The sequence below is a fragment of the Pectinophora gossypiella genome, chromosome 1 (assembly GCF_024362695.1).
Source record: "Pectinophora gossypiella chromosome 1, ilPecGoss1.1, whole genome shotgun sequence".
Taxonomy (NCBI): Eukaryota; Metazoa; Arthropoda; class Insecta; order Lepidoptera; family Gelechiidae; genus Pectinophora; species Pectinophora gossypiella.
In genome coordinates, this window is record NC_065404.1 from 1381294 (window position 1) to 1406495 (window position 25202).

Genomic DNA, 25202 nt, shown 5'->3' on the forward strand with positions numbered 1-25202 from the left:
TACTTACTTACATCAGTAAGTAGTAACCGGGGCCAACGGCTTAACGTGCCTTTCGAAACACGGATCATCTTACTTTCGGACAATCAGGTGATCAGCCTGTAATGTCCACAATCAATAATAATTACACAATAAAATAAGTAAGTTATTTTTTTTTAAAGGTTAATTCAATAAAGTTCATAAATTACAATTTCATACCATTGTGAAAAATTCTATGTGTTTTAGGCATGAAAATGAATTTAGAAACGTCCAAATTGGACGTTCTTGTCTTTAAAAAACTTTCAGTACGATCTACTCTGAACCGGCGTGCGTGTATGAAACGATTGATGAATGTGGAGGAAGCAAGAGAAGTGTGTCAGGATCGAAGCAAATGGAATTCCGTAGTCTTTGCTTGCCCCGGTGGGGAATAGGCGTGATTATGTATGTCTGTATGTAAAAGCAAACGTGGAAATCGCAGCAACCTTTAGGCTTTTGGTGTACCCCTGAATTATTAACTGAATATTAAAGTACTTTGTAGACTAGATATGTCCATTAGTTCTGTACGATACGCTAGAGATTATTTGATGCTCGACTTATTATATAGGTACGTTACATAAACAACCTGTTTACGTCCCATTGTTGGGTACCGGTTGCTTTTCCTCTATAGGTGTAGAAAACGAATGCATAAATGGTTTTGTCATAATTTTAATTATCATAATCCTTTTCGCATAACGTTTTTAAGCATAATAGTACTTTCCCATAATAACATCTATGAATACTGGTTTGTTAGGTATAACTTATTTTTGGACTAATATTTGTTGGTAATATAAATAGGTATCCATAATTCTTTTTTAGAATAATAGGAGCTCGGTGGCGCAGCGGTTAACGCGCTCGGTCTGCGATTGTTGAAGTTAAGCAACTTTCGCAAAGGCCGGTCATAGGATGGGTGACCACAAAAAAAAAAGTTTTCATCTCGAACTCCTCCGTGCTTCGGAAGGCACGTTAAGCCGTTGGTCCCGGCTGCATTAGCAGTCGTTAATAACCACCAATCAGCACTGGGCCCGCGTGGTGGTTTAAGGCCCGATCTCCCTATCCATCCATAGGGAAGGCTCGTGCCCCAGCAGTGGGGACGTTAATGGGCTGGTGATGATGATGTCATAATTTTTACAAGGCATAACAGTAGGTTAGGGTGCGGCGGGGTTGGCCCTTGGGCCACCCCTACGCCGCCAGCATGTTTATCTTACACACGAATAGTATACTGAATGATCACCAACAGCATGAAATAGAGTCAAAAAATAAAAAAGTCGCAATCATTAACCAAATGCAGCCAAGGAAAAAGTAAGTTTCGGAAATGTTCAAAGTTGTGCACAAAACTTTTCTTATTCGGAGTATAGTTTTTATGCTTATAATACTTATGCTTATGTGTCATTATTGTCATTAATTATTATGCTTATGGTAGTTATGAGTTTTAAAATTGTGCTTAAAAAGTTATGACAAATTAAAACTATGCGTAACTAATAATAGCACAAGTAACATTATGCCATGGTAAATTATTACATAAAAAATATGCGTAAAAATAGAGAACCGTAGAGAACATACCCTTGCGGCACACTGGGTGGTGAGGATGGTATCCCTATGTGCCGGCAGAGTAGAGGAATGATTGGTGATAAACGATGACAAAACAACTAATAAACTTCAGCAGGAACATATTTAGTTTATTAATGAGAGCACGGCAAGAGTTACTGATCTATGCGAATTCTTTATTCTCCCTATGCCTAGGATCTGGTTGTAATCACCAACTAGGTACTTATTTCTAGTAGCTGGTTATTCGAGTGGCTGCGAATTGTCTTTTGACTAGTTTGGCTTTGATAAGGATCACTAGCATTATCAGGGTTCTTTGTCATCCGACTAGTATCATCGTTAAAAACATTCGGTTTTACCCGACTGCGGCGAAGCAAAAAGGGGGTTATGTGTTTGACCACTCTGTGTGCATTTCTGTTGCAACCTAACTTCGAAACCCCCTGTCTAAAGACGAAAAATATTCTTTTCGAGTGGCTGTGTGTTGGGTATCAAATGAAAGGGTATAATTTGCACATTTCAAATATGTACGTACTTATACCTAACTTTTACTTGCGGGTTTTCTTGTATTTACTCGATGATTTCGTTGGATTGATAAAATGTCTAAGGAGGCGAGATTTAGATAGCCGTGGTCGTATGCCAATCTGTCTTCGCTTATCACGGCCTACGACCGGCCTCCGTGGTCTAGTGGTTGAGCGTTGCGCTCACGATCCGGAGATCCCGGGTTCGAATCCCGGTGGGGACATATCACAAAAATCACTTTGTGATCCCTAGTTTGGTTAGGACATTACAGGCTGATCACAAAAAGTAAGATGATCCGTGCTTCGGAAGGCACGTTAAGCCGTTGGTCCCGGTTACTACTTACTGATGTATGTCAGGGGCCTTATTGGCTGCTCAATAGTAATCCTGACACCAGGATTGATGAGGTTGGTACTCCACCTCACAACCCACACGATAGAAGAAGAAGACGGCCTACGACCACGCGGCTATCACCTAAACATCTCTATTCGGAAGAATTTCAGGGAAATATACCTATTTCCTTGTTTCATACTTTTTAGAGCGTGATTTTTCCATAGTCTGGTTTTAGTTTTTGAAACTTATATTTTTATCTTAAATTATAGGTTTATAGAATCTTTATTTCTTATTAAAAACTTACAGTCACTTACATAAGTAATATTTCCGTTTTATGTCTCATCTCTGTAACGTTATGAATAGCTGAACAGAGCAAGTGAGACCGCTCAAATATTTACAAGCGTTTGGTTTCGTTCTGCTCGTGAAGTTGGATAGTAGATCTGATAGTAACTTGAGCTAGTTTAATACTTTTGTCTGTTTGTTAGTGGGCTCTTAGACTGGGCATTTAGACTCCAAGATGGCCCACTATGCGTGTACTTATATTATGTTAATTATAATATATATAGCTGGAGACCCACTGACTGACTGACTGACTCACTGACATAATTGTTCTCCCAGAAGGAGCGTCGGGGGGTAAAAATAATGTATGAGAAAAGTGATCGGGACCTCCCGGTGAGTATGGGAAAAATCCCAAATCTTGGAAAACTGCTCCGCATCAGGGAGACGCCCTACAGTCTGGCGCAACTATTATACCTGGATCAATTTTTTTTTCGCAAAACCTATTTAAATCTTGGTCAAATTCTATTGTGGGTGAAAAAAAAACAAAATGGCGGAAAAACAAGATGGCCGCCATACAAAATTTTGTTTTTCCAGAAAATGTCTCGTTGGTAAAAACTGTGTATGGGGTTGTAATCGGAACATCCCGTTGACTATGGAAATTTTTCTCGATCTTGAAAAACTGCTCCGCATCAGGGAGACACCCTACGGCCTGGCAAAACTATAAAACCTGGAGCAATTTTTCTTTCGCGAAACATATTTAAATCTTGGTCAAATCCAATCCCCGGTGAAAAAAAAGAAAATGGCGGAAAAACAAGATGGCCGCCATACAAAATTTTCGTTTTTCCTGAAAATGCCTCGAGGGTAAAAATGATGTATAGGGATGTGATCGGATCGTCATGTTGAGTATTTCAGTACTGCTCGATCTTGAAAAACTGCTCCGCATCAGGGAGACGCCCTACGGCCTGGCAAAACTATAAAACCTAGAGCAATATTTTTTTCACGAAACCTATTTAAATCTTGGTCAAATTCAATCACCGGTGAAAATAAATCAAAATGGCGGAAATCAAGATGGCCGCCATACAAAATTTTCGTTTTTCTCGAAAATGCCTCGGGGTGAATATGATGTAAGAGGGATGAGATCAAAATGTCATATTGAGTATGGAAATACTTCCCGACCTTCAAAAACTGCTCCGCATCAGGGCGGCACCCTACGGCCTGGCAAAACTATAAAACCTGGAGCAATAAATTTTTCACGAGACCTATTTAAATCTTGGTCAAATTTTATCGCCGTTGAAAAAAAAAGAAAATGGCGGAAAAACAAGATGGCCGCCATATAAATTTTTGTTTTTCCAGAAAATGTCTCAGGTGTAAAAACGATGTATAGGGGTGTGATCGGAACGTCATCTTGGAAAACTGCTCCGCATAAGGAAGACACCCTACGGCCTGGCAAAACTATAGCACCTAGAACTTTTTTGATTTCACGAGACCTATTTAAGTCTTGGTCAAATTCTATAGCGGTAAAAAAATGGCGGGAAAACAAGACACGCGAGCAGCTTGCTGCGAGCGAACCACGCGACATCTAGTTATACTATATATAGCTACAAACCCACTGACTGACTGACTGACTGACTGACTCACTCACTCACTCACTGACATAATTGTTCTCCCAGAAGGAGCGTCGGGGGGTGAAAATGATGTATGGAGGGTGTGATCGGGACCTCCCGGTGAGTATGGGAAAACTTCCAGATCATGGAAAACTGCTCCGCATCAGGGAGACACCCTACAGTCTGGCGCAACTATTATACCTAGATCAATTATTTTTTCGCAAAACCTATTTAAATCTTGGTCAAATTCTATCGTGGGTGAAAAAAAATCAAAATGGCGGAAAAACAAGATGGCCGCCATACAAAAATTTGTTTTCCCAGAAAATGTCTCGGAGGTAAAAATGATGTATGGGAGATGTGATCGAAACGTCAAGCTGAGTATGGGAATACTGCTTGATCTTGAAAAACTGCTCCGCATCAGGAAGACACCCTATGGCCTGGCTAAACTATTAAACATAGAACATTTTTTTTTCCACTAAACCTACTTAATTCTTGGTCAAATTCAATCGCTGGTGATAAAAAATCAAAATGGCGGAAAAACAAGATGGCCGCCATACAAAATTTTGTTTTTTCAGAAAAATGTCTTAGAGGTAAAAACAATGTATGGGGGTGTAATCGGAATGTCATGTTGAGTATGGAAGTACTTCTCGATCTTTGAAATCTGCTCAGCATCAGGGAGACACCCTACGGCCTGGCAAAACTATCGCACCTGGAACATTTTTGATTTCACGAGACATATTCGAGTCTTGGTCAAATTCAATCGTCGGCAAAAAACAAGATGGCCGCCATACAAAGTTTCGAACTAATACAGGACACGCGAGCAGCTTGCTGCGAGCGAACCACGCGACATCTAGTTATTATATTATATATAGCTGCAAACCCACTGACTGACTGACTGACTCACTGACTCACTGACAGGGTTGTTCTCCCAGAAGGAGTGTCGGGGGGTGAAAATGATGTATGGGGGGTGTGATCGGGACCTTCCGGTGAGTATGGGAAAACTTCCAGATCTTGGAAAACTGCTCCGCATCAGGGAGACACCCTACGGTCTGGCGCAACTATTATAGCTGGATCAAATTTTTTTTCGCAAAACCTATTTAAATCTTGGTCAAATTCTATTGTGGGTGAAAAAAAATCAAAATGGCGGAAAAACAAGATGGCCGCCATACAAAATTTTGTTTTTCCAGAAAATGTCTCGGGGGCAAAAACAATGTATAGGGGCGTAATCGGAAGGTCATGTTGAGTATGTAAATGCTTCTTGATCTTCAGAAACTGCTCCTCATCAGGGAGACACCCTACGGCCTGGCCAAACTATCACATCTGGATCAATTTTTTTTCCGCACAACGTTTTTAAAACTTGGTCCAATTTTATCGCCGGTGAAAAAAAACCAAAATGGCGGAAAAACAAGATGGCCGCCATACAAAATTTTCGTTTTTCCTGAAAATGCCTCGAGGGTAAAAATGATGTATAGGGATGTGATCGGATCGTCATGTTGAGTATTTCAGTACTGCTCGATCTTGAAAAACTGCTCCGCATCAGGGAGACACCCTACGGCCTGGCAAAACTATAAAACCTAGAGCAATATTTTTTTCACGAAACCTATTTAAATCTTGGTCAAATTCAATCCCCGGTGAAAAAAAACCAAAATGGCGGAAAAACAAGATGGCCGCCATACGAAATTTTCGTTTTTCCCGAAAATGCCTCGGGGGTAAAAATGATGTATGAGGAATATGATCGAAACATCATGTTGAGTATGGAAATACTTTTCGATCTTCGAAAGCTGCTCCGCATCAGGGAGACACCCTACAGCCTGGCGAAACTATCGCACCTGGAACTTTTTTGTTTTCACGAAGCCTATTAAAGTCTTGGTCAAATTTTATCGCCAGTGAAAAAAAAAAACAAAATGGCCGAAAAACAAGATGGCCGCCATACAAATTTTTGTTTTTCCAGAAAATGTCTCACGAGGTAAAAATGATGTATTGGGGTGTGATCGGAACGTCATCTTGGAAAACTGCTCCGCATCAGGGGTCACTCTACGGCCTGGCAAAACTATAGCACCTAGAACTTTTTTGATTTCACGAGACCTATTTAAGTCTTGGTCAAATTCTATCGCGGTAAAAAAATGGTGGGAAAACAAGACACGCGAGCAGCTTGCTGCGAGCGAACCACGCGACATCTAGTTATTATATTATATATAGCTACAAACCCATGTAATGACTGACTCACTCACTGACAGAGTTGTTCTCCCAGAAGGAGCATCGAGGGGTGAAAATGATGTATGGGGGGTATGATCAAAATCTTCCGATGAGTATGGGAAAACTTCCAGATCTTGGAAAACTGCTCCGCATCAGGGAGACACCCTACGGTCTGGCGCAACTATCGCACCTGGAACGATTCTTTTTTCACAAAACCTTCTTAAATCTTGGTCAAATTTTATTGTGGATGAAAAAAAAACAAAATGGCGGAAAAACAAGATGGCCGCCATACAAAATTTTATTTTTCCAGAAAATGTCTCGGGGGTAAAAACTGTGAATGGGGGTGTAATCGGAACGTATTGTTGAGTATGGAAATACTTCTCGATCTTGAAAACCTGCTCCGCATCAGGGAGACACCCTACGGCCTGGTGAAACTATCGCACGTGGAACTTTTTAGTTTTCACGATACCTATTTAAATCTTGGTCAAATTTAGTTGCCGGTGAAAAAAAAACAAAATGGCGGAAAATCAAGATGGCCGCCATACAATTTTTTCGTTTTTCCTGAAAATGCCTCGTGGGTAAAAATTGTGTATGGGGTTGTAATCGGAACGTATTGTTGAGTATGAGAAAACTTCCAGATCTTGGAAAACTGCTCAGCATCAGGGAGACACCCTATGGCCTGGCGCAACTATCGCACCTAGAACAATATTTTTTTCACGAAACCTATTTAAATCTTGGTCAAATTCTATTGTGGGTGAAAAAAATCAAAATGGCGGAAAAACAAGATGGCCGCCATACAAATTTTTCGTTTTTCCTGAAAATGCCTCGGGGGTAAAAATGATGTACAGGGGTGTAATTGGAACGTCGTGTCAAGTTAGAAAATACTGCTCGATCTTTGAAAACTGCTCCGCATCAGGGAGACACCCTGCGGCCTGGCGAAACTATCGCACCTGTAACTTATTGGTTTTCACGAAATCTATTTAAATCTTGGTCAAATTCAATCACCGTTGAAAAAAAATCAAAATGGCGGAAAAACAAGATGGCCGCCATACAAAATTTTCGTTTTTCCCGAAAATGCCTCGAAGGTAAAAATTATGTACAGGGATGTGATCGAAACGTCATGTAGAGTATGGGTATACTTCCAGGTTTTCGAGAACTTCTCCGCATCAGGGAGACACCCTACGGCCTGGGAAAACTATCGCTCCTGGAACGATAATTTTTTCACCAAACCTAATAAATTCTTGGTCAAATTTTATCGCCGGGAAAAAAAAAAACAAAATGGCCGAAAAAAAAGATGGCCGCCATACAAATTTTTGTTTGTCCAGAAAATGTCTCGGGTGTAAAAACGATGTATAGGGGTGTTATAGGAACGTCATCTTGGAAAACTGCTCCGCATCAGGGAGACACCCTACAGCCTGGCAAAACTATAGCACCTAGAACTTTTTTGATTTCACGAGACCTATTTTAGTCTTGGTCAAATTCTATCGCGGTAAAAAAATGGCGGGAAAACAAGACACGCGAGCAGCTTGCTGCGAGCGAACCACGCGACATCTAGTTATTATATTATATAAAGCTACAAACCCATGTACTGACTGACTGACTGACTCACTGACTCACTGACAGGGTTGTTCTCCCAGAAGGAGCGTCGGGGGGTAAAAATGATGTATGGGGGGTGTGATCGGGACCTCCCGGTGAGTATGGGAAAACTTCCAGATCTTGGAAAACTGCTCCGCATCAGGGAGACACCCTACAGTCTGGCGAAACTATCGCACCTGGAACGATTCTTTTTTCACAAAACCTATTTAATTCTTGGTCAAATTGTATTGTCGGTGAAAAAAAATCAAAATGGCGGAAAAACAAGATGGCCGCCATACAAAATTTTATTTTTCCGGAAAATGTCTCGTGGGTAAAAACTGTGTATGGGGGTGTAATCGGAACGTATTGTTGAGTATGGAAATACTTCTCGATCTTGAAAACCTGCTCCGCATCAGGGAGACACCCTACGGCCTGGCAAAACTATAAAACCTGGAGCAATTTTTCTTTCGCGAAACATATTTAAATCTTGGTCAAATCCAATCCCCGCTGAAAAAAAAACAAAATGGCGGAAAATCAAGATGGCTGCCATACAAATTTTTAGTTTTTCCTGAAAATACCTCGGGGGTAAAAATGATGTATAGGAATGTGATCGGATTGTCATGTTGAGTATTTCAATACTGCTCGATCTTGAAAAACTACTCCGCATCAGGGAGACACCCTACGGCCTGGCAAAACTATAAAACCTGGAGCAATATTTTTTTCACAAAACCTATTTAAATCTTGGTCAAATTTTATCACCGTTGAAAAAAAATCAAAATGGCGGAAAAACAAGATGGCCGCCATACAAAATTTTCGTTTTTCCAGAAAATGCCTCGGGGGTAAAAATGATGTATAGGAATGTCATAGAAACATCATGTTGAGTATGGAAATACTTTTCGGTCTTCAAAAGCTGCTCCGCATCAGGGAGACACCCTACAGCCTGGTGAAACTATCGCACCTGGAACTTTTTTGTTTTCACGAAGCCTATTAAAGTCTTGGTCAAATTTTATCGCCAGTGAAAAAAAAACAAAATGGCCGAAAAACAAGATGGCCGCCATACAAATTTTTGTTTTTCCAGAAAATGTCTCAGAGGTAAAAATGATGTATTGGGGTGTGATCGGAACGTCATCTTGGAAAACTGCTCCGCATCAGGGGTCACCCTACGGCCTGGCAAAACTATAGCACCTAGAACTTTTTTGATTTCACGAGACCTATTCAAGTCTTGGTCAAATTCTATCGCGGTACAAAAATGGCGGGAAAACAAGACCCGCGAGCAGCTTGCTGCGAGCGAACCACGCGACATCTAGTTATATTATATATAGCTACAAACCCATGTACTGACTCACTGACTGACTGACTGACTGACAGGGTTGTTCTCCCAGAAGGAGTGTCGGGGGGTAAAAATGGTGTATGGGGGGTGTGATCGGGACCTCCCGGTGAGTATGGGAAAACTTCCAGATCTTGGAAAACTGCTCCGCATGAGGAAGAGACCCTACGGCCTGGCGCAACTATCGCACATAGAATGATTCTTTTTTCACGAAACCTATTTAAATCTTGGTCAAATTTTATCGTGGGTGAAAAAAAATCAAAATGGCGGAAAAACAAGATGGCCGCCATACAAAAAAATATTTTTCCAGAAAATGTCTCGGGGGTAAAAACAATGTATGAAGACGTAATCGGAAGGTTTTGTTGAGTATGGAAATATTTCTTGATCTTCAGAAACTGCTCCGCATCAGGGAGACACCCTACGGCCTGGCGAAACTATCGCACCTGGAACAATTATTTTTTCACAAAACCTATTTAAATCCTGGTCAAATCCAATCCTTACTGAAAAAAAAACAAAATGGCGGAAAAACAAGATGGCCGCCATACAAAATTTTCGTTTTTCCCGAAAATGCCTCGGGGGTAAAAATGATGTATGAGGAATGTGATCGAAACATCATGTTGAGTATGGAAATACTTTTCGATCTTCGAAAGCTGCTCCGCATCAGGGAGACACCCTACAGCCTGGCGAAACTATCGCACCTGGAACTTTTTTGTTTTCACGATGCCTATTAAAGTCTTGGTCAAAGTTTATCGCCAGTGAAAAAAAAACAAAATGGCTGAAAAACAAGATGGCCGCCATACAAATTTTTGTTTTTCCAGGAAATGTCTCAGAGGTAAAAATGATGTATTGGGGTGTGATCGGAACGTCATCTTGGAAAACTGCTCCGCATCAGGGAGACACCCTACGGCCTGGCAAAACTATAAAACCTGGAATAATAAATTTTTCACGAAACCTATTTAAATCTTGGTCAAATTTTATCGCCGGTGAAAAAAAAAAACAAAATGGCCGAAAAACAAGATGGCCGCCATATAAATTTTTGTTTTTCCAGAAAATGTCTCGGGTGTAAAAATGATGTATAGGGGTGTGATCGGAACGTCATCTTGGAAAACTGCTCCGCATCAGGGAGACACCCTACGGCCTGGCAAAACTATAGCACCTAGAAATTTTTTGATTTCACGAGACCTATTTAAACAAGATGGCCGCCATACAAAGCTTCGAACTAATACAGGACACGCGAGCAGCTTGCTGCGAGCGAACCACGCGACATCTAGTTAATTTATAAACAGGTAATAATGAAAAACATAGCGGGATAAATTGCATAATAACAACTTAAAAATATAAGTAAGTATATCTACATAAACTATATTAAAAAAAGGTCATTTATTTCTGAAAGTAAATACTTCAAAACAAAACATAGAAGACAATAAATAATGATTATGTATAGTTACTTATATGTTATATCAGCTATGCTATGTTTTACTCCCACAGACAAACCGAGGAATTTGTTTTGTGGAGTTTTTATTGTAACAATATTTTCTGTATTTTTATGAAAAATAAACATTTTACTTACTTACTTACCATTTTGCGGGTAGTGACTAACTATATTGCGTTGCCACAGTAACTCTAGATAAACTATATAAAACAAATACATAGTAGACATTAAATAATGATTATGTATAGTTACTTACTTATATGTTATATCAGCTATGCTATGTTTTACTCCCACATACAAACCGAGGAATTTGTTTTGTGGGTTTTTATTGTAACAATATTTTCTGTATTTTTATGAAAAATAAACATTTTACTTACTTACCATTTTGCGGGTAGTGACTAGCTATATTGCGTTGCGACAGTGACTGGTTCAAGTAACTGTCGGGTGTAAACACAACTCGGTGAGGTTATGACTGCAGCACGACGTGGGGGCATGAATGTGCAATGTGGCCGCACCTGCGATCACGGGGGCTATCCGCATCAGACCGTCGCCGGCGCAACACTAAACCAATCGCCTCTCCTTCAATTTCATTACATAACGGCCTCCGTGGACCAGTGGTTGAGCGTTGTGCTCACGATCCGGAAGGCCCAGGTTAGAATCCCGGTGAGGAAAAATCACTTTGTGCTCCCTAGTTTAGTAAGATGACGTCTTACCAAAAAGTAAGATGATCCGTGCTTCGTAACGCACTATCCGTTGCGAGTTAGTCCCGGTTACTAGTACGTAGTACAGGAGTCATTTCAGGGGCCTATGGCGGCTCAGTAATAACCCTGACACTAGGTTGATGGGGTTGGTAGTCCACCTCACAATCCACACGATAGAAGAATACATTTATATATTTAAAGAATATAATTTATATTCAAAAATGATTTACACAATTTTACACGACTTTTACACTGGTCAAAAAACCCGCCTAACTAATCTGGACGAAAAGGTGCCCATTACACTAGCCGCATTTCCTCGCTGCACAGAAATGAACGACCTTTGCGCCAAGAACAATCCGGCACGGGGACGTCTCCACTCTCTCTCCACCGTCGTCCGATTTCCGCTATAAATTTCCTTCAATTATGTACGGTCACGAGTACTAATATGTATACACTTTGAAACCATGTCACATTAACTTTTTTAGATAAGATTCTTTATATGCCATAAATGCAGTGTGACAGATGTTACAAATAAATATAGTTTACATACATACATACATAAACTCACGCCTATTTCCCACCGGGGTAAGCAGAGACTATAGAATTCCATTTGCTAAATATAGTACCGTGCATTTAAATTACATAAATCGTGCAAAATTTATAAAATTTAAAATATAAAAGTGTCAATACAAAGGTCTTAAAAGGTAAGTCTAAATATGATAGTGCGACAGGATTCTAAAGTGGGCACATGTATTGCTCATGACAACACTAAACTTTTTACATTATTATTTATTATCCTTTTTTACCGTAGGCAACTACATGACACTACTAGAAGTGCACCGTGTTACCGGGCGAGAACCCTTAGCGTTCCCCATATGACCGGCCAAGTAGTTAGTATTGTAATTTGTAATAAATGAAGATAGCATGACGACATTTTGTTTTTGAAATTGCATAAAATACACGTGTCAATTGATAACATTATTCAATGAGGGACTATGCAGGCTACCTTCCCAAAAACAATATACCTAGATGGCGCTGTATAGATTTTCCTTCATTTAACCTTGTAATTTTATGTATAACAGATATATGCATCTTTTATCTTAGTTTTTAGGCATAAAACAATGACCTTTATTACATTCAGGCACAAATACATCTTCCCACCCATTATTATTCTAATCAAAATACAAAAAATTCAATATAGCTAGCAACATAATTCTATACATAATGTTATTTTTATATATGCTACTGCTATTATATTGTATTTTTGAATAATTATGTACACGATCAATGAGAAAATAGGAAAATAATTGTTTTAAGTTTACGCTATTATCATAATTAAAACACATAATAACGGGTTCTTACCGCGTTTAAATGTTCCGAACATTCCGATATCAAAAACATAAACAAGCGGCAAAGAAAGAGGGTAGACAGATATTATGTCTGCCCGTAGAAAATTATGGATCTACCTACTCCACTCCAATCTCATCAGTCATCCCGTGATCATGGCACTTGCAACAGTGTCGAAATATCGGGAGTCTCATATCCCCATTTAAACGCGGTAAGAACCCGTTATTATGTGTTTTAATTAGGAAAATAATTATCACGTTAAAACTCGACAGCGCCATTTGTATTATTTTTGGGTAACATAGCCTGGTAAATCTCTCATTGATGTGTTATATGAATCGCCAATATCAAATTTCGTGATACAAATTAATATTTGCGGTTGCACCGTGGCGCGTACCACAAACTTAATTAATCTAATTTTCAAGTTTTAACCTTGGTTGCTGACCACAGTATTATTATTCGTATTTCGCCCTCATTACGACCCTTTGCGGTCCAGCTCTCGTCAGTGCTGCTCGTTATGTGTGACAAGTGATATCGCCAACATGAGTACATACATAAACTCACCTGGGTAAGCCTTTGGATACAATAGATGTGCGCTCGCCGCCACCGGCAGAAGGTGCCGCGGACGCCACAGCGCGCCGTGCACGACGTAGGTACGCTCCTGGCGCACTGTTCGCTAGTTTGCGTTATGCTGTTGCATAATGCGCACGTGTTAATTTTATTTGCATGAAATGGCAGACGATTTAGACGTCGACTTTTTGATTTCGCTAGTTTTGGCTGTGTTTTTCATTCGTCGTCTCAACAGCAAAAAGAGCAGAATGCGTCTTTCGCGGTCCATATCAAGACAAAAACTGTTACTTTGGAATGATGGTTGCCACCAATCGTGACGCCTCGCACGGCGTGTCGCGGTGGCTGACGCCGCACCGTAAACATGGGTCCACGTCCTAAGCAGAGACTAAGGAATTCCATTTGCTTATAATGAAATGGCAAATAGGTTCGCCCCCTGTTATATGGGACATAGCTGACAAGGAGTGGCTGTATATACTATACTTACACCTCTGCCTAATTTTTCTGGAATAGAGGCGAGATGCTGTAATAAAATATACTTGACCAAATTGTCAGTCACTACTCTAACGATTCTATTATTCTGTTATTGTTATAAAAATTTAATCAGCTACAAATAAGCACAAAATATGTTTCTGTTTTGAGTCTGTCAAAGCTGTCAAACAATTGTTTTGAAAGCACTTTATCTGGTCATTCAAACAAACCAACCACATTGAATTCAATTGTAGCGCTCGCACAGAAATTATTTGTTTTATTAATTGCAGTAACGGAACAGTAACTCAAACGATAAATCTATGGAGTACAATGAATGATTGTCGTCGCTCAATTTAGAGTTCCTAACGGCTCTCTTAAAACTCTTGTCTCGTGTCGCAATTAAGGCCCGTATTTATAAACCGATCTCAATACCGCTCTCAAGAGCGATATCAACTGAGTCACTCTCAAGATGTAAACAGCGTCTTAAGTGCGACATTAATTAATAGACGAATATTGAGCGCGTATCACATGATATCGATCTCAAGTTCAGGATCTCAAGTAAACGTCCTAATTGAGTGAACTATAGACCGAACGAATCAACGTTTCGTTCCTGCTTTAAAAAAATATTTCGGTTTAGGGCTTCAAACATATTAAAAATTGTTCAATTCTTTACTAAAATGTTAAAATTATTATAATTCAAACGTAGGTTATTTAAATTTATTATAAAAACGGTCATTTAACGTTTTAAAAATAATTTGTTATGATTTCAAAACGCAATGTGTAGTGAAAACAAAACGCAACAAACATCATTCTAAAAAAAAAAAGACGCGTCCTTCGCAACCACTTGTTTTGTCTTTGTATAGGGCTTTTTGGCGGGAGGCGGGAACGGGACAGTTGCTTTCTTCATTGAATAATCTAAATAATTAATACGAAGTGGTGTTTTGTGGTTAATGATCGCATTAAGTTAGTCGGAAGACATTCGCGAGTGTTATTATATTGGAGTATTCAATAAACAAAGTGTATCTGCCTATTTTCGCTTCGTGTCAGGAAGCCGCTTCATAACTCAAAAGTTTATGCGAACTTTTGAGTTAATTCGTTTGGGGTTCGGAGTAGGAGTCTACTCCGAGGGTGGGGGCTTAGGTTTCATCATCATCACCTTTCATCATTTCATTAATCATCAAGAAAAAAAATACGTCAGACATGGCTGTATGGGCATAGTTCCCTTTGCCTTACCCTTCGGGGAAAACCAAACCAAAAAAAAAAAAAAATGTTTTTGTATAGTTTAGACTTTAGTTATCAATAATAAACGTAAAGTAATTACTGTCCATAACGATGTCAACAATTAAGAAGCATATTTTTACTCCCCTCGAGAAGAAAACTTTTTTGGATATATTGAAAAGATACTCCTCGGTGATAGAGAATAAGGATACCGATGGCGCTTCATTACGCGCAAAAAATGAAGCTTGGGATATTGTAACCAGAGAATACAACGCAAGCCCTCATGCTACCAATCAGGTAAACAAAGTTATTTAACCTTTGGTGCGCGATTTCCTCTCGCTTTTTGCTAGTTTTTTATAATTGCATCCTTGATTTTAGGTTACAAATAAACAACTTAGGAGATTGTGGATGAACCTCAAGCAGCGGCAAAGGGAAGCACTGACAAAAGAACGTCAACATCGGCTAGCTACTGGAGGAGGGCCTGCAACCAGTGATGCAGTTGTAGACCCAGATGTGTCTGAGGTGGCCCCTGCTCTAATAGTTGGTATCGATGATGCTGTTGACTCTGATACAATTCCAGGTAAGTAATTTTCTTCTAATATAGCATCACGCCTATATCGCCGAAGGGGTAGGCAGAAGTATATAGTAAATACAAAATCACTACTTGCCAGCTATGTTTAAGTCTGAGGGGTGAGCCTATGGCCAATGGTCTAGAGCCAGAGCTGGGATTCAAACCTGGCAGTATGTTGTAAGCCACACATTCTCCAAAAACAGCTATCATCAATTCTATCATTTTTAAATATGTAAATTAGATCTTTTTTATATTTCTCTGTTTAAATTACTTTGTTCCAGTAACCGCTGACCTTGCCGTCCAAGAAGTAAATATGGACTTGCAGCCCGTCTCTTGTCTTCCCCCAACTTCTTCCCAAATACCATCCACCAGTGCATTTTCTTCATCACCATTCCCATGCGCTGTTGTTACACAAGCACCACTTGCCCTTGCCCCAACCCGGACAACATTGACACCACCTCCACCTGGAGTAGGTCCACTACTGTCTCTCACTACAACCACTCCACCACCAGCTCTCCCTACAATCACTCCACCACCAGCTCTCCCTACAACCACTCCACCACCACCTCTCCCTACATCCACTCCACCACCACCACCTCTTACTGCTTCCACTCCACCACCACCTCTTCCTACATCCACTCCACCACCACGTCTTCCTACCCCACCTCCACGTTTTCCTACTCCACCTCTTATTAACCCATCAAATACAGCTACCCAAACTTTTCAAAGGCATAAAAGTTCTATTCTGGATAAGGAATATAAAGACAGACAGAGACGGGCTAATGAGATTCATGAGTTGGAGGTTTTATTGTTAAGTGGATTGAAGACTTCCTGTCAAATCGCACCTTCTCTGTGCGCATCGGAGAATCATACTCTGTTCCCAGAAAAGTCCTCAGCGGTGTGCCGCAGGGATCGGTGTTAGGACCAATTTTATTCAGTATCTATCTTACAGATCTTAAACATGTTATCATGTCTGATATATCACTATTTGCAGATGACACGAAAATAATGGGGAACCCACTTATTAGTCATAATGTAATCCAAGATGATCTCGATAGAGTAATTGCTTGGACCCGAGATTGGCTAATCACATTAAACGTGGACAAATGCACTGTGTTGCATGTTGGCAGTAACAACCCCTCGTTGAGTTACACTATTGACTCAAAACCTCTCGAGTGTGTTAAAAAACAGAAGGACCTTGGCATAACGATAACAAATAATCTAAAGTGGGACGAACACATTATTGGAATCACTAAGAAGGCTAACTCCCTCCTATACATGATTAGAAAAGCTTTTTATCATATAGACAAGGAATTGTTTCTTAGGCTTTACAAAACTTACGTCAGACCGCTGTTAGAACATGGGTTTCAAATATGGAGTCCTTACTTTCGGAAGGACATTGCATTACTAGAGAGAGTCCAAAGAAGAGCAACAAAAATGGTGACAGTCCTGCGTAATGTTGAATATGAGCTTCGACTATCTATACTTGGTTTAACCACCTTGGAGTATCGTAGGCAACGTGGAGATCTCATTGAAACGTTTAAAATTCTTACTGAATACTATAATGTTAATGCCTTGAAAGACATCTATGTACTGAACCAAAACATCAATCTGAGAGGACACTCGCTAAAACTCTCACGCTCCAAAGGTACTAGCAACCCTCGATATCACTTTTTGCCCAACCGTGTAGTGGACGCGTGGAATGAACTGCCAGAATCTGTGATCAGTGCTCCCTCAGTGAACTCTTTTAAAAATAGACTTGACAAATATATGAACAATCATGAACACAAGTGAAGTGATAAGCACGCATCAGCACAAAGTGCTGCCTGTGCTTCCAATAATAATAATAATAATAATAATAATAATAAGAGAAGCAAAGGCGAGAGCAGACCTCGCAGAACTTCAACTGCAGCAGCAGTGTTCGTCAGGTACATCAGTATTATCTACTTGCTCATCATACTATTTTAAAAACTAGTATAGCTTTGTTAAGTCCTGGGATAATTAATAACACTTTTCATCTAATTTGTTTCAGATACTGCAACTGATGCCTGAAGAGGGGATGTGGCATAATATAATAAATGGAATATTGTTAATTTATTAAATAAAAGCATATAAGTCAATATATAAAATATGTTTTATTAAATAATTTCAAATACTATTCAATCACAAAGCACTGCTCATAAAGATTATTGGTAATAATTTTCAACAATTGAATTTCTAATTAAAAATCCAGTGCTAGTGCTTGGTATTAAACTATCTGTTTCTTCTTGTTCATCATTCTGATTCTCATCAAAAACCATGACATCATTTAAAATTAATGACAAGTTGTGTAATACCGCACATGATACAATTATATGAGAAACAGTTGACAGTTTGTTACCTAGGCCTCTAGATAAACAGGGAAACCTCCGCTTCCAAATGCCGAATGTTCTTTCCACAACATTTCTGGTTTTTATTTGAGCTCTATTGTACCGTACTGAGGGAGCATCTTCGGGGGCAGGTCTTATAGGTGTGAGAACAAAAGGTAGTGTAGGATACCCATTGTCTCCGACAAGTCTTCCATTTAAAATACCCTGCGTGTATTTTATGTAAACTGATGACATTTGAAATATCCTAGAAGTGCATGCTGCCTGCCCATCTGGCTACTATGTCTAATATTTCCCTGCGGGGCCCTGCAACAACCTGGACATTAATAGAAAAATCTGATTTCCTATTTCTAAAGACTTCATGGTGCTGGCACCCTGGTGTTGATACAATTTTAACATGGGTACAGTCAATAGCTCCATCGATCCCGGGAAGTCCAGGCCACTGTCCATGTCTACCCATCTCTTTAAACAATTCTCTGTTTCTGTTAGCCTCTGCTCCTCGGGGAAACTTTATGTAGTGTGTATGCAATTGAGCTAGCAACTTTGAAACCTTCGTAATAATATTTGAGGCGGTAGGCTGTGATATGTGCAGTAAGTCTCCACAGACTATCTGAAAAGGCAAGGTTTGTGTAAGTCATTTATGTAAAATTAAATTACTACCTATTACTAACTTATTCCTGTCCTGGACACAGGCTTTCTTTCATTTACTCGTTCAGAAGGATATGGTGCATTGCTCTACTGTATTCAGACCTCAAGATGTTCAGATACATAGTAATTTCGGTGTTCATTGTGCTGTCACTTACACTTTTTAAAGACAAAAGTAGAATAATTAGTACTTATTGAATAAATTCTAGCTTACCTGAAATGACGCTGTAGCATAAAATCTCAGAGTTAATAAAACTGCTATTTCCGGAGCAATCGGTAGACCTCTGTTGTCCTGTTTTTCTAAGTCACTTCTCAGTAACGATGTTATAAACAATACAGATTCTTGGCAGAATCTGTATCTTTTCTGGAACCGATCCGCTCGCATTTCAAAGGGATTTTCGGCGTCCCTGATATAAACTTTTGGCAAACGATACGCATCTTGCCATAACAAATCGTCGTAATGATCTAAATCGTCGTAATAATTGATTTCTTGTAAAATATTTTCTAATTCCATTATCGCGAGATCACAAAACCCGCACTCAAGTCACGGTTTGACGGCACTCAGCAAACACGATCTTAAGTAACATCTTGAGAGCACTCTTGAGAGCCGAGTTTCGTTTATTAATACGGCGTCACTCAGTTGATATCGTAACCCTAAACGCGCACTTAAGTTCCGTTTATTAATAAGGACGTCATCTTAAGAGCTCACTCAAGATAGATCTCAGAGATAAGAGCGGTTTATAAATACGGGCCTAAGTGTCTAAGGCAATAATGTAACAAAAACTCGAACTTTAAAAGCTTTACACACACGCACGCACACACGCACGCACGCACGCACGCACGCACACACGCATGCACGCAGACACGCACGCACACACATACATACACTTACATAAACCGTCGCCCGAAATCGCTATTAAGTATTACCTTGAGTCGTCTTAGGACATCTTGTTACGGCTACGATTCTTGGTTTTGATGACCTAAAATGTATTAAATGTCTGTGACGACCAGTGTCCAGAGACAACTATAAAGAGAATATGATCTATTCTATCATCTAAACCAATGAACGTGTAAATTTATTCACCCCAACTTTAAAACCAACATTACTTAATCTTCTTATCGTTATCGTTGTGTTGTGAGGTGGAATACCAGCCTCATCAACTCTGGTGTCAGGGTAATTGAACCGCTAAAAGCTCCTGACCAGGCTCATGTAACATACTCACTTACATCAGTAAATAGTAAGCGGGACCAACGGCTTAACATGCCTTCCGAAGCACGGATCATCTTACTTTCGGACAATCAGGTGATCAGCCTGTAATGTCCTAACCAAACTAGGGATCACAAAGTGATATGTCCCCACCGGGATTCGAACCCGGGGCCTCCGGATCGTGAGTCCAACGCTCAACCACTGGACCATAGAGGGCGTTCAACCAACAATCTTTAATAAAAATAACAAATGTGTGTGAACCCAAAATAAAATGAGGACCAATTCACACCAGTCGGTTTTTAAATGTCGTGATATATGGGTGGCGTTGGCGACCGTATAAATCAGTCCATCGATGGCGGCGACACCTTTATGAGACTGCAGCGCATTGCATGACAATTTTTACACATAAATATGCGCCAATTATTGCCTATTTGCTTTCAAGTTTTATAGCCTTGCGGGAAATGTGATTCAATGCGGTATGCAATGACGTTACGGCGCGGTTATGGATGGGTGACCTCTGCTTTTTGTTTTTGATAGATTGTTTGTGGTTCGCTTTAACTACGTATTAGCATATCCGAAGAGAAGAGACAAAAATGTATTGTGTTTATTTTATTATTTATTCTTTCTTCATAGATTTTTCGTTTCCCGGTTACTGGTATCTATATTTTTTTAATCTAGGCATTTGCTGGCAATTTTGAGCGCGTCTTCATTTCGAATAGTAGATATTTTTTTACTAGGTATATAGATATTATAAAAAATCAAAATATGTTTTTATTTCATACATTTACACATTCATAGGGGTTATTATAACATAAATAAAACTTTTATTAAAAAAAATCAAAAATATTTATTCTTCAAAATTGGCTCACAATGAACGTCAAAAATTAAATAAAATTACATATTTTATTATGTAACTAGCTGTAAAACTACTACCATATCGGAAGCTGTATCGCTGAGGTAAAGACGTGGTCAGAAAACCAGCACAGGGCCCTACTCCTACTGATTCATGTCTTTCCTACTGTTTCAGTAGCTAGTGTAGTTTATTCATTTATAAATAAGAGCTGGGTTGGAGCTGGGAAAATCATTTTGTAGTCAAAAAAAAAAATTCAAAAAATTCAAAAAATATTTATTTTTCAAAATTGGCTTACAAAGTTAGCGCTTTTTGAACGTCAAACATAATTAAATTACATATTATGTAACTAGCTGTAAAACTACTACCACATCGGAATCTGTAACGCTGAGGGAAAGACGTGGCCAGAAAACCTCCCAGCACAGGGCCCTAGTCCTACTGTTTCATGTTTTCCTTTCTTTTTTTTTTTTTAATTAAAAAAAAAAAAAATCCAGTTTGTATTACATAATTTATAGACTTAAATACAATGGTATTCCAATTACAGTCGGTGGAAGGAAAGTGAAACATAAAGAGTTTATGTGACTTTATCACAGAAACAGTGTTTTATGAGCTCCCTGACAGAAGCAGGCCTGTCCACATACGCAGCACCCGATCACGAGTTGACGCGAAAGCCAGCCATCGCTCCCTTCGCACATTTTTGAGGGAAAGGTGCGACCCGACTTCCCTAGTCCCTAGTTTGGTTAGGACATTACAGGCTGATCACCTGATTGTACTACGAAAGTAAGATGATCCGTGCTTCGGAAGGTTTACTAACTACTGATGTAAGGTAATACACGTTACATGAGCCATGTCAGAGGCCTTTGGCGGCTCAATAGTAGGCAGGGTTGATGGGGTTGGTTGTCCACCTCACAACCCACACGACAGAAGAAGATTATCCGCGGTTAAAAACTAGTGTAAATTATACTTTGTTCTTAAGCTCAGATGTATCGTTGTACAAACAGTGGTAGAACATTAAACTAGCAGAAATTTTATCAGGTATCAGATTCAAAATTACCATTAAAACTTTATTGGTATCATGAATAATTTCACCATTAGTTTCTCAACTATCAGAAACAACGCAATATGATACAAATGAATACATTACGAGAAATGGGACAAAACAAAGGCAGCCAAACTTTAATCATTAATACCTTCATGGTTAATATTTACATTTATTCAATGCAAATGGGTGGTTCGCCGCTAATTTCAAATTATTTATGAGCGACAATATTCGCCCCGTTCTTGCTAGTTCTGAAGCCATGCTCTACAATGTGCTTAGAGGATCTACGTTGCATCTTCGTACGATGTCTTAGTCGAATTTCAAGAAATATATAAGTACCATGTTATGTAGATGCACGTTACAGTGAAGATTTCGCTAAGGGATTGTAGCCAATATACAGCAACACGTTATAACACAAGACAGAGTATATTAACAATAAAAATAAACATTAAATAAAATAACTTATGTATTATAGTTGGTACCGGTTCAGTAGATTTTATAATAGAACTTAATAATTCATTAAAAAGTCTAATCACTAGTCTTGATAAAAAAATCTTTATGTAATTTGGGATTATCCTCCTCATTTCTCCGGCCCGTCAAAAAAAAATATCAATTTTTAATTGCCCTGTATGTTTAACAAAGAATTATTAATTGATTGATTTCTAATATTTTTTCTTCGTAAAAATGTTTATGTGAGCAGACATGAGGTATGTTCAAAGGAAATAAAGACCTTGTAAAAATACATCTCCGATGAGAAAAACCAAATGCCTCTGATTCCTACCAACAGAATCATAAAATCAGCTTCAAACTTCGGGCAATCGCAAAAGTTTCCCCAAGTAAGCAGCTGATCAGAGTAACAACTTCAGAAAGTTGTAGAACTGGAGTTATTCAGTTTGATGAGTGGAAAATCATTCTCTTCGCGCTGTCTTCATATATCTTCCGTTTTAAGGATTCGGTAAATTCGCGGATTTGTACAGGCGCAAACTTTACGACAGAATTTAAAAAAAATCCGTAATAATAATGGCTTCTTCTTAGCCTATTTACGAATAAGTTAGTGCAAATATCCAAGCTATACATTGTTTGTTTTTTCTCGACAAAAATATCGACAACATGTTTTTTAATACGATGAAGTACCTAATATACTTCATTTTTTAAATGAAGATAAATAAATATCAATTTAGCCTTATAACTAATGAGTAATTATTTTTTTTTTACTGTCTCTATTAAGGGGAAGTCTCTATTTTCTGTAGTCAGTGACAGCACCCGTTTCTCACAGAGTCCGCTTACCTTACCTGAAGATTTGACAGGTCCGGTTTTTTACTAGAATCGACTGCCTAAAACCAGCCCAATATAGAATACGTGATAACCATTCATGATCCTAAAATGAAATTGAAAACAAATTCGAAAATCATTGGTTTAGGCCCGGGCTGGGATTTGAACCTGGGACCTCACAGTGAGAGTCAAGCGTTCTTCTAACTCAGCACGACTTCAAACTTCCAACCACGGGTTCTTAAAATATTTCCTCATATCACCTTAAACTGTTACAGTTTTTTTATTACATTTGTTTATGGGTGGGTATTAAGGTATCCATTCCGCAAGTCAATATACAAGAATAAACATGGCAACATTATCGACATTTTTATGACTACATGTGAACATAACATCATAATCCTTCCGTTCTTATTCACCTTTCTTTTCTCATAATATCTTCTTAGATGTACCTATACCTTATAAACATGTATATCACATTACGTACCCGTTTAGAGCTATAAAATCCGTATTATATGTGTATAATAAATGTATACAAAGATGTAATACAATATGCTTGTCAGTCACGTATATGTGCAATCCGCGATATTTGCATGTGATCCCCGCGTAGTCTAATAATGTTACGCCCTGAGGCACGTCGACGCACCGCCCGCGCCCGCGCCTACGCCTACGCGCTTTGATTTGTGCCAATTTAGCCACTCATTGGCCCAGATTGCTTCAGACACATCTTAATTTTATTTTAAGTTATACTTGTCACGGGTAAATGGGGTTGGTAATCCACCCCACAACCCACACGACAGAAGAGAAAACTTGTCATTTCCTTGTCGGACGGATAATTGACAACTGTTTATTTTAAAATGAATGAATGGAATGAATAGGCCGGGCGAATACAAAAGGTACCTATTTCGCTGATATGCAATCCGTTTGACATGCTCTGTAAACTTAATCCTGTCGGGTTATCGGCAAATATTAAAAAATTGTGAGGCTTTTTTTCTGCCTAAAATTGAAGTGTGTCCCGCAAATTTTATACCTGTCATATAGGATAATAAAATGACAGTTATAACTGAAAATAAACTTAGATGGCGTGTACTAATCAGCTCCGTTGAAACCGTACGTCCTCGTAGTACGTCCATGTAGCTAACCTCAGTTATACAGGATGGCCCAGAAGATCAGGTTCAAAATGAAAAAATAGATAGAGGGGCTCATTAGCAACCAGAAACACCCCCATGTATGTTCAGCAATTATTTATTCATACTATTGGATACTAAAATAAAATCTGTCTTTGAGCACCTTTAACAACGTTAGAAAGAAGCAGCTACATTGTATGAGAATGTCAAATTTTCCTTCAAATCTGTCTGTCTTGCAATATTTGAGGTCAAATTACTTAGTTTTTTGCCCGTATTAAGGGTAGTTTTTTTAGATGTTTCTAAAATACTATTAAATGGAGCAGTTTTTAGAAATACTTTCAGGGTCCATGACAATCTCATGTGTTTATTATTCTTCGGCGAAGTTTTAACAACTGTAACAATTTTGGTCGAATTCTCACTTTGACTTCCGATAACTTTTTTTTTATTCTTGATTTGACTTTGATTTATCTTTGATTGAGCGGTACACAGCCTTAGGCATAATTGTGAAGTAAAATAAAATAATTATTAAGAAAGGGATAGCGACAAAATGATTATTTCTGAAGTAAGGTAGAAAATCTAGAAAAAGGTACAAAATGGGTCATATCTCCTAAACCGTAAATAATTGCTGAACATACATGGGGGTGTTTCTGGTTGCTAATGAGCCCCTCTATCTAATTTTTCATTTTGAACCTGAACTTCTGGGCCACCCTGTATACAAATACTTTGAGGTTTTTTTTTTTGATGTGACTTATTGTAGGTTTACCGCAGATGGCATTAACTACTTGGCCGGAACTTTGAGGTATTCAGTGCTCATGAGGACAACAAAAACTACCTATTTCTCCTTACAGGTGTCGCTACTGTTGATTATTCTTTACATTTTGACAGTTTCCATACTATTTGAGAACATAAATAATGTTGTCTTGGTTATATCTTTACACTATAATCCATTGCGCAGCGTTGAACTGAAAAATCATAGTGTTACATTTATTTTCTAAAAGGTGGCTGCTT

The 25202-nt window shown here is 38.9% G+C and overlaps 2 protein-coding genes across 2 annotated transcripts in view; both read left to right on the plus strand.

The window, feature by feature from the left end:
• Positions 1-25202, plus strand: part of LOC126368684 (nephrin) — a 760982-nt gene that overhangs the window by 650312 nt on the left and 85468 nt on the right. The gene's annotated exons all lie outside the window — the stretch shown is intronic.
• On the plus strand, positions 14769-17807 carry LOC126370018 (protein diaphanous homolog 1-like). Its single transcript, XM_050014675.1, has 4 exons — positions 14769-15417; positions 15499-15700; positions 15973-17619; positions 17724-17807. The coding sequence occupies exons 1-3, from the start codon at positions 15235-15237 to the stop codon at positions 16611-16613; spliced, it is 1026 nt and encodes a 341-aa protein (XP_049870632.1). The 5' UTR covers positions 14769-15234; the 3' UTR covers positions 16614-17619; positions 17724-17807.

Excerpts from the sequence above, each read along its gene's own strand:
- LOC126370018 (XM_050014675.1), top strand. The coding sequence starts at position 15,235 with ATGTCAACAATTAAGAAGCATATTTTTACTCCCCTCGAGAAGAAAACT. Across the intron at positions 15,418-15,498 it reads GCCCTCATGCTACCAATCAG|GTTACAAATAAACAACTTAG; the intron begins GTAAACAAAGTT and ends CCTTGATTTTAG. Across the intron at positions 15,701-15,972 it reads TGACTCTGATACAATTCCAG|TAACCGCTGACCTTGCCGTC; the intron begins GTAAGTAATTTT and ends ACTTTGTTCCAG.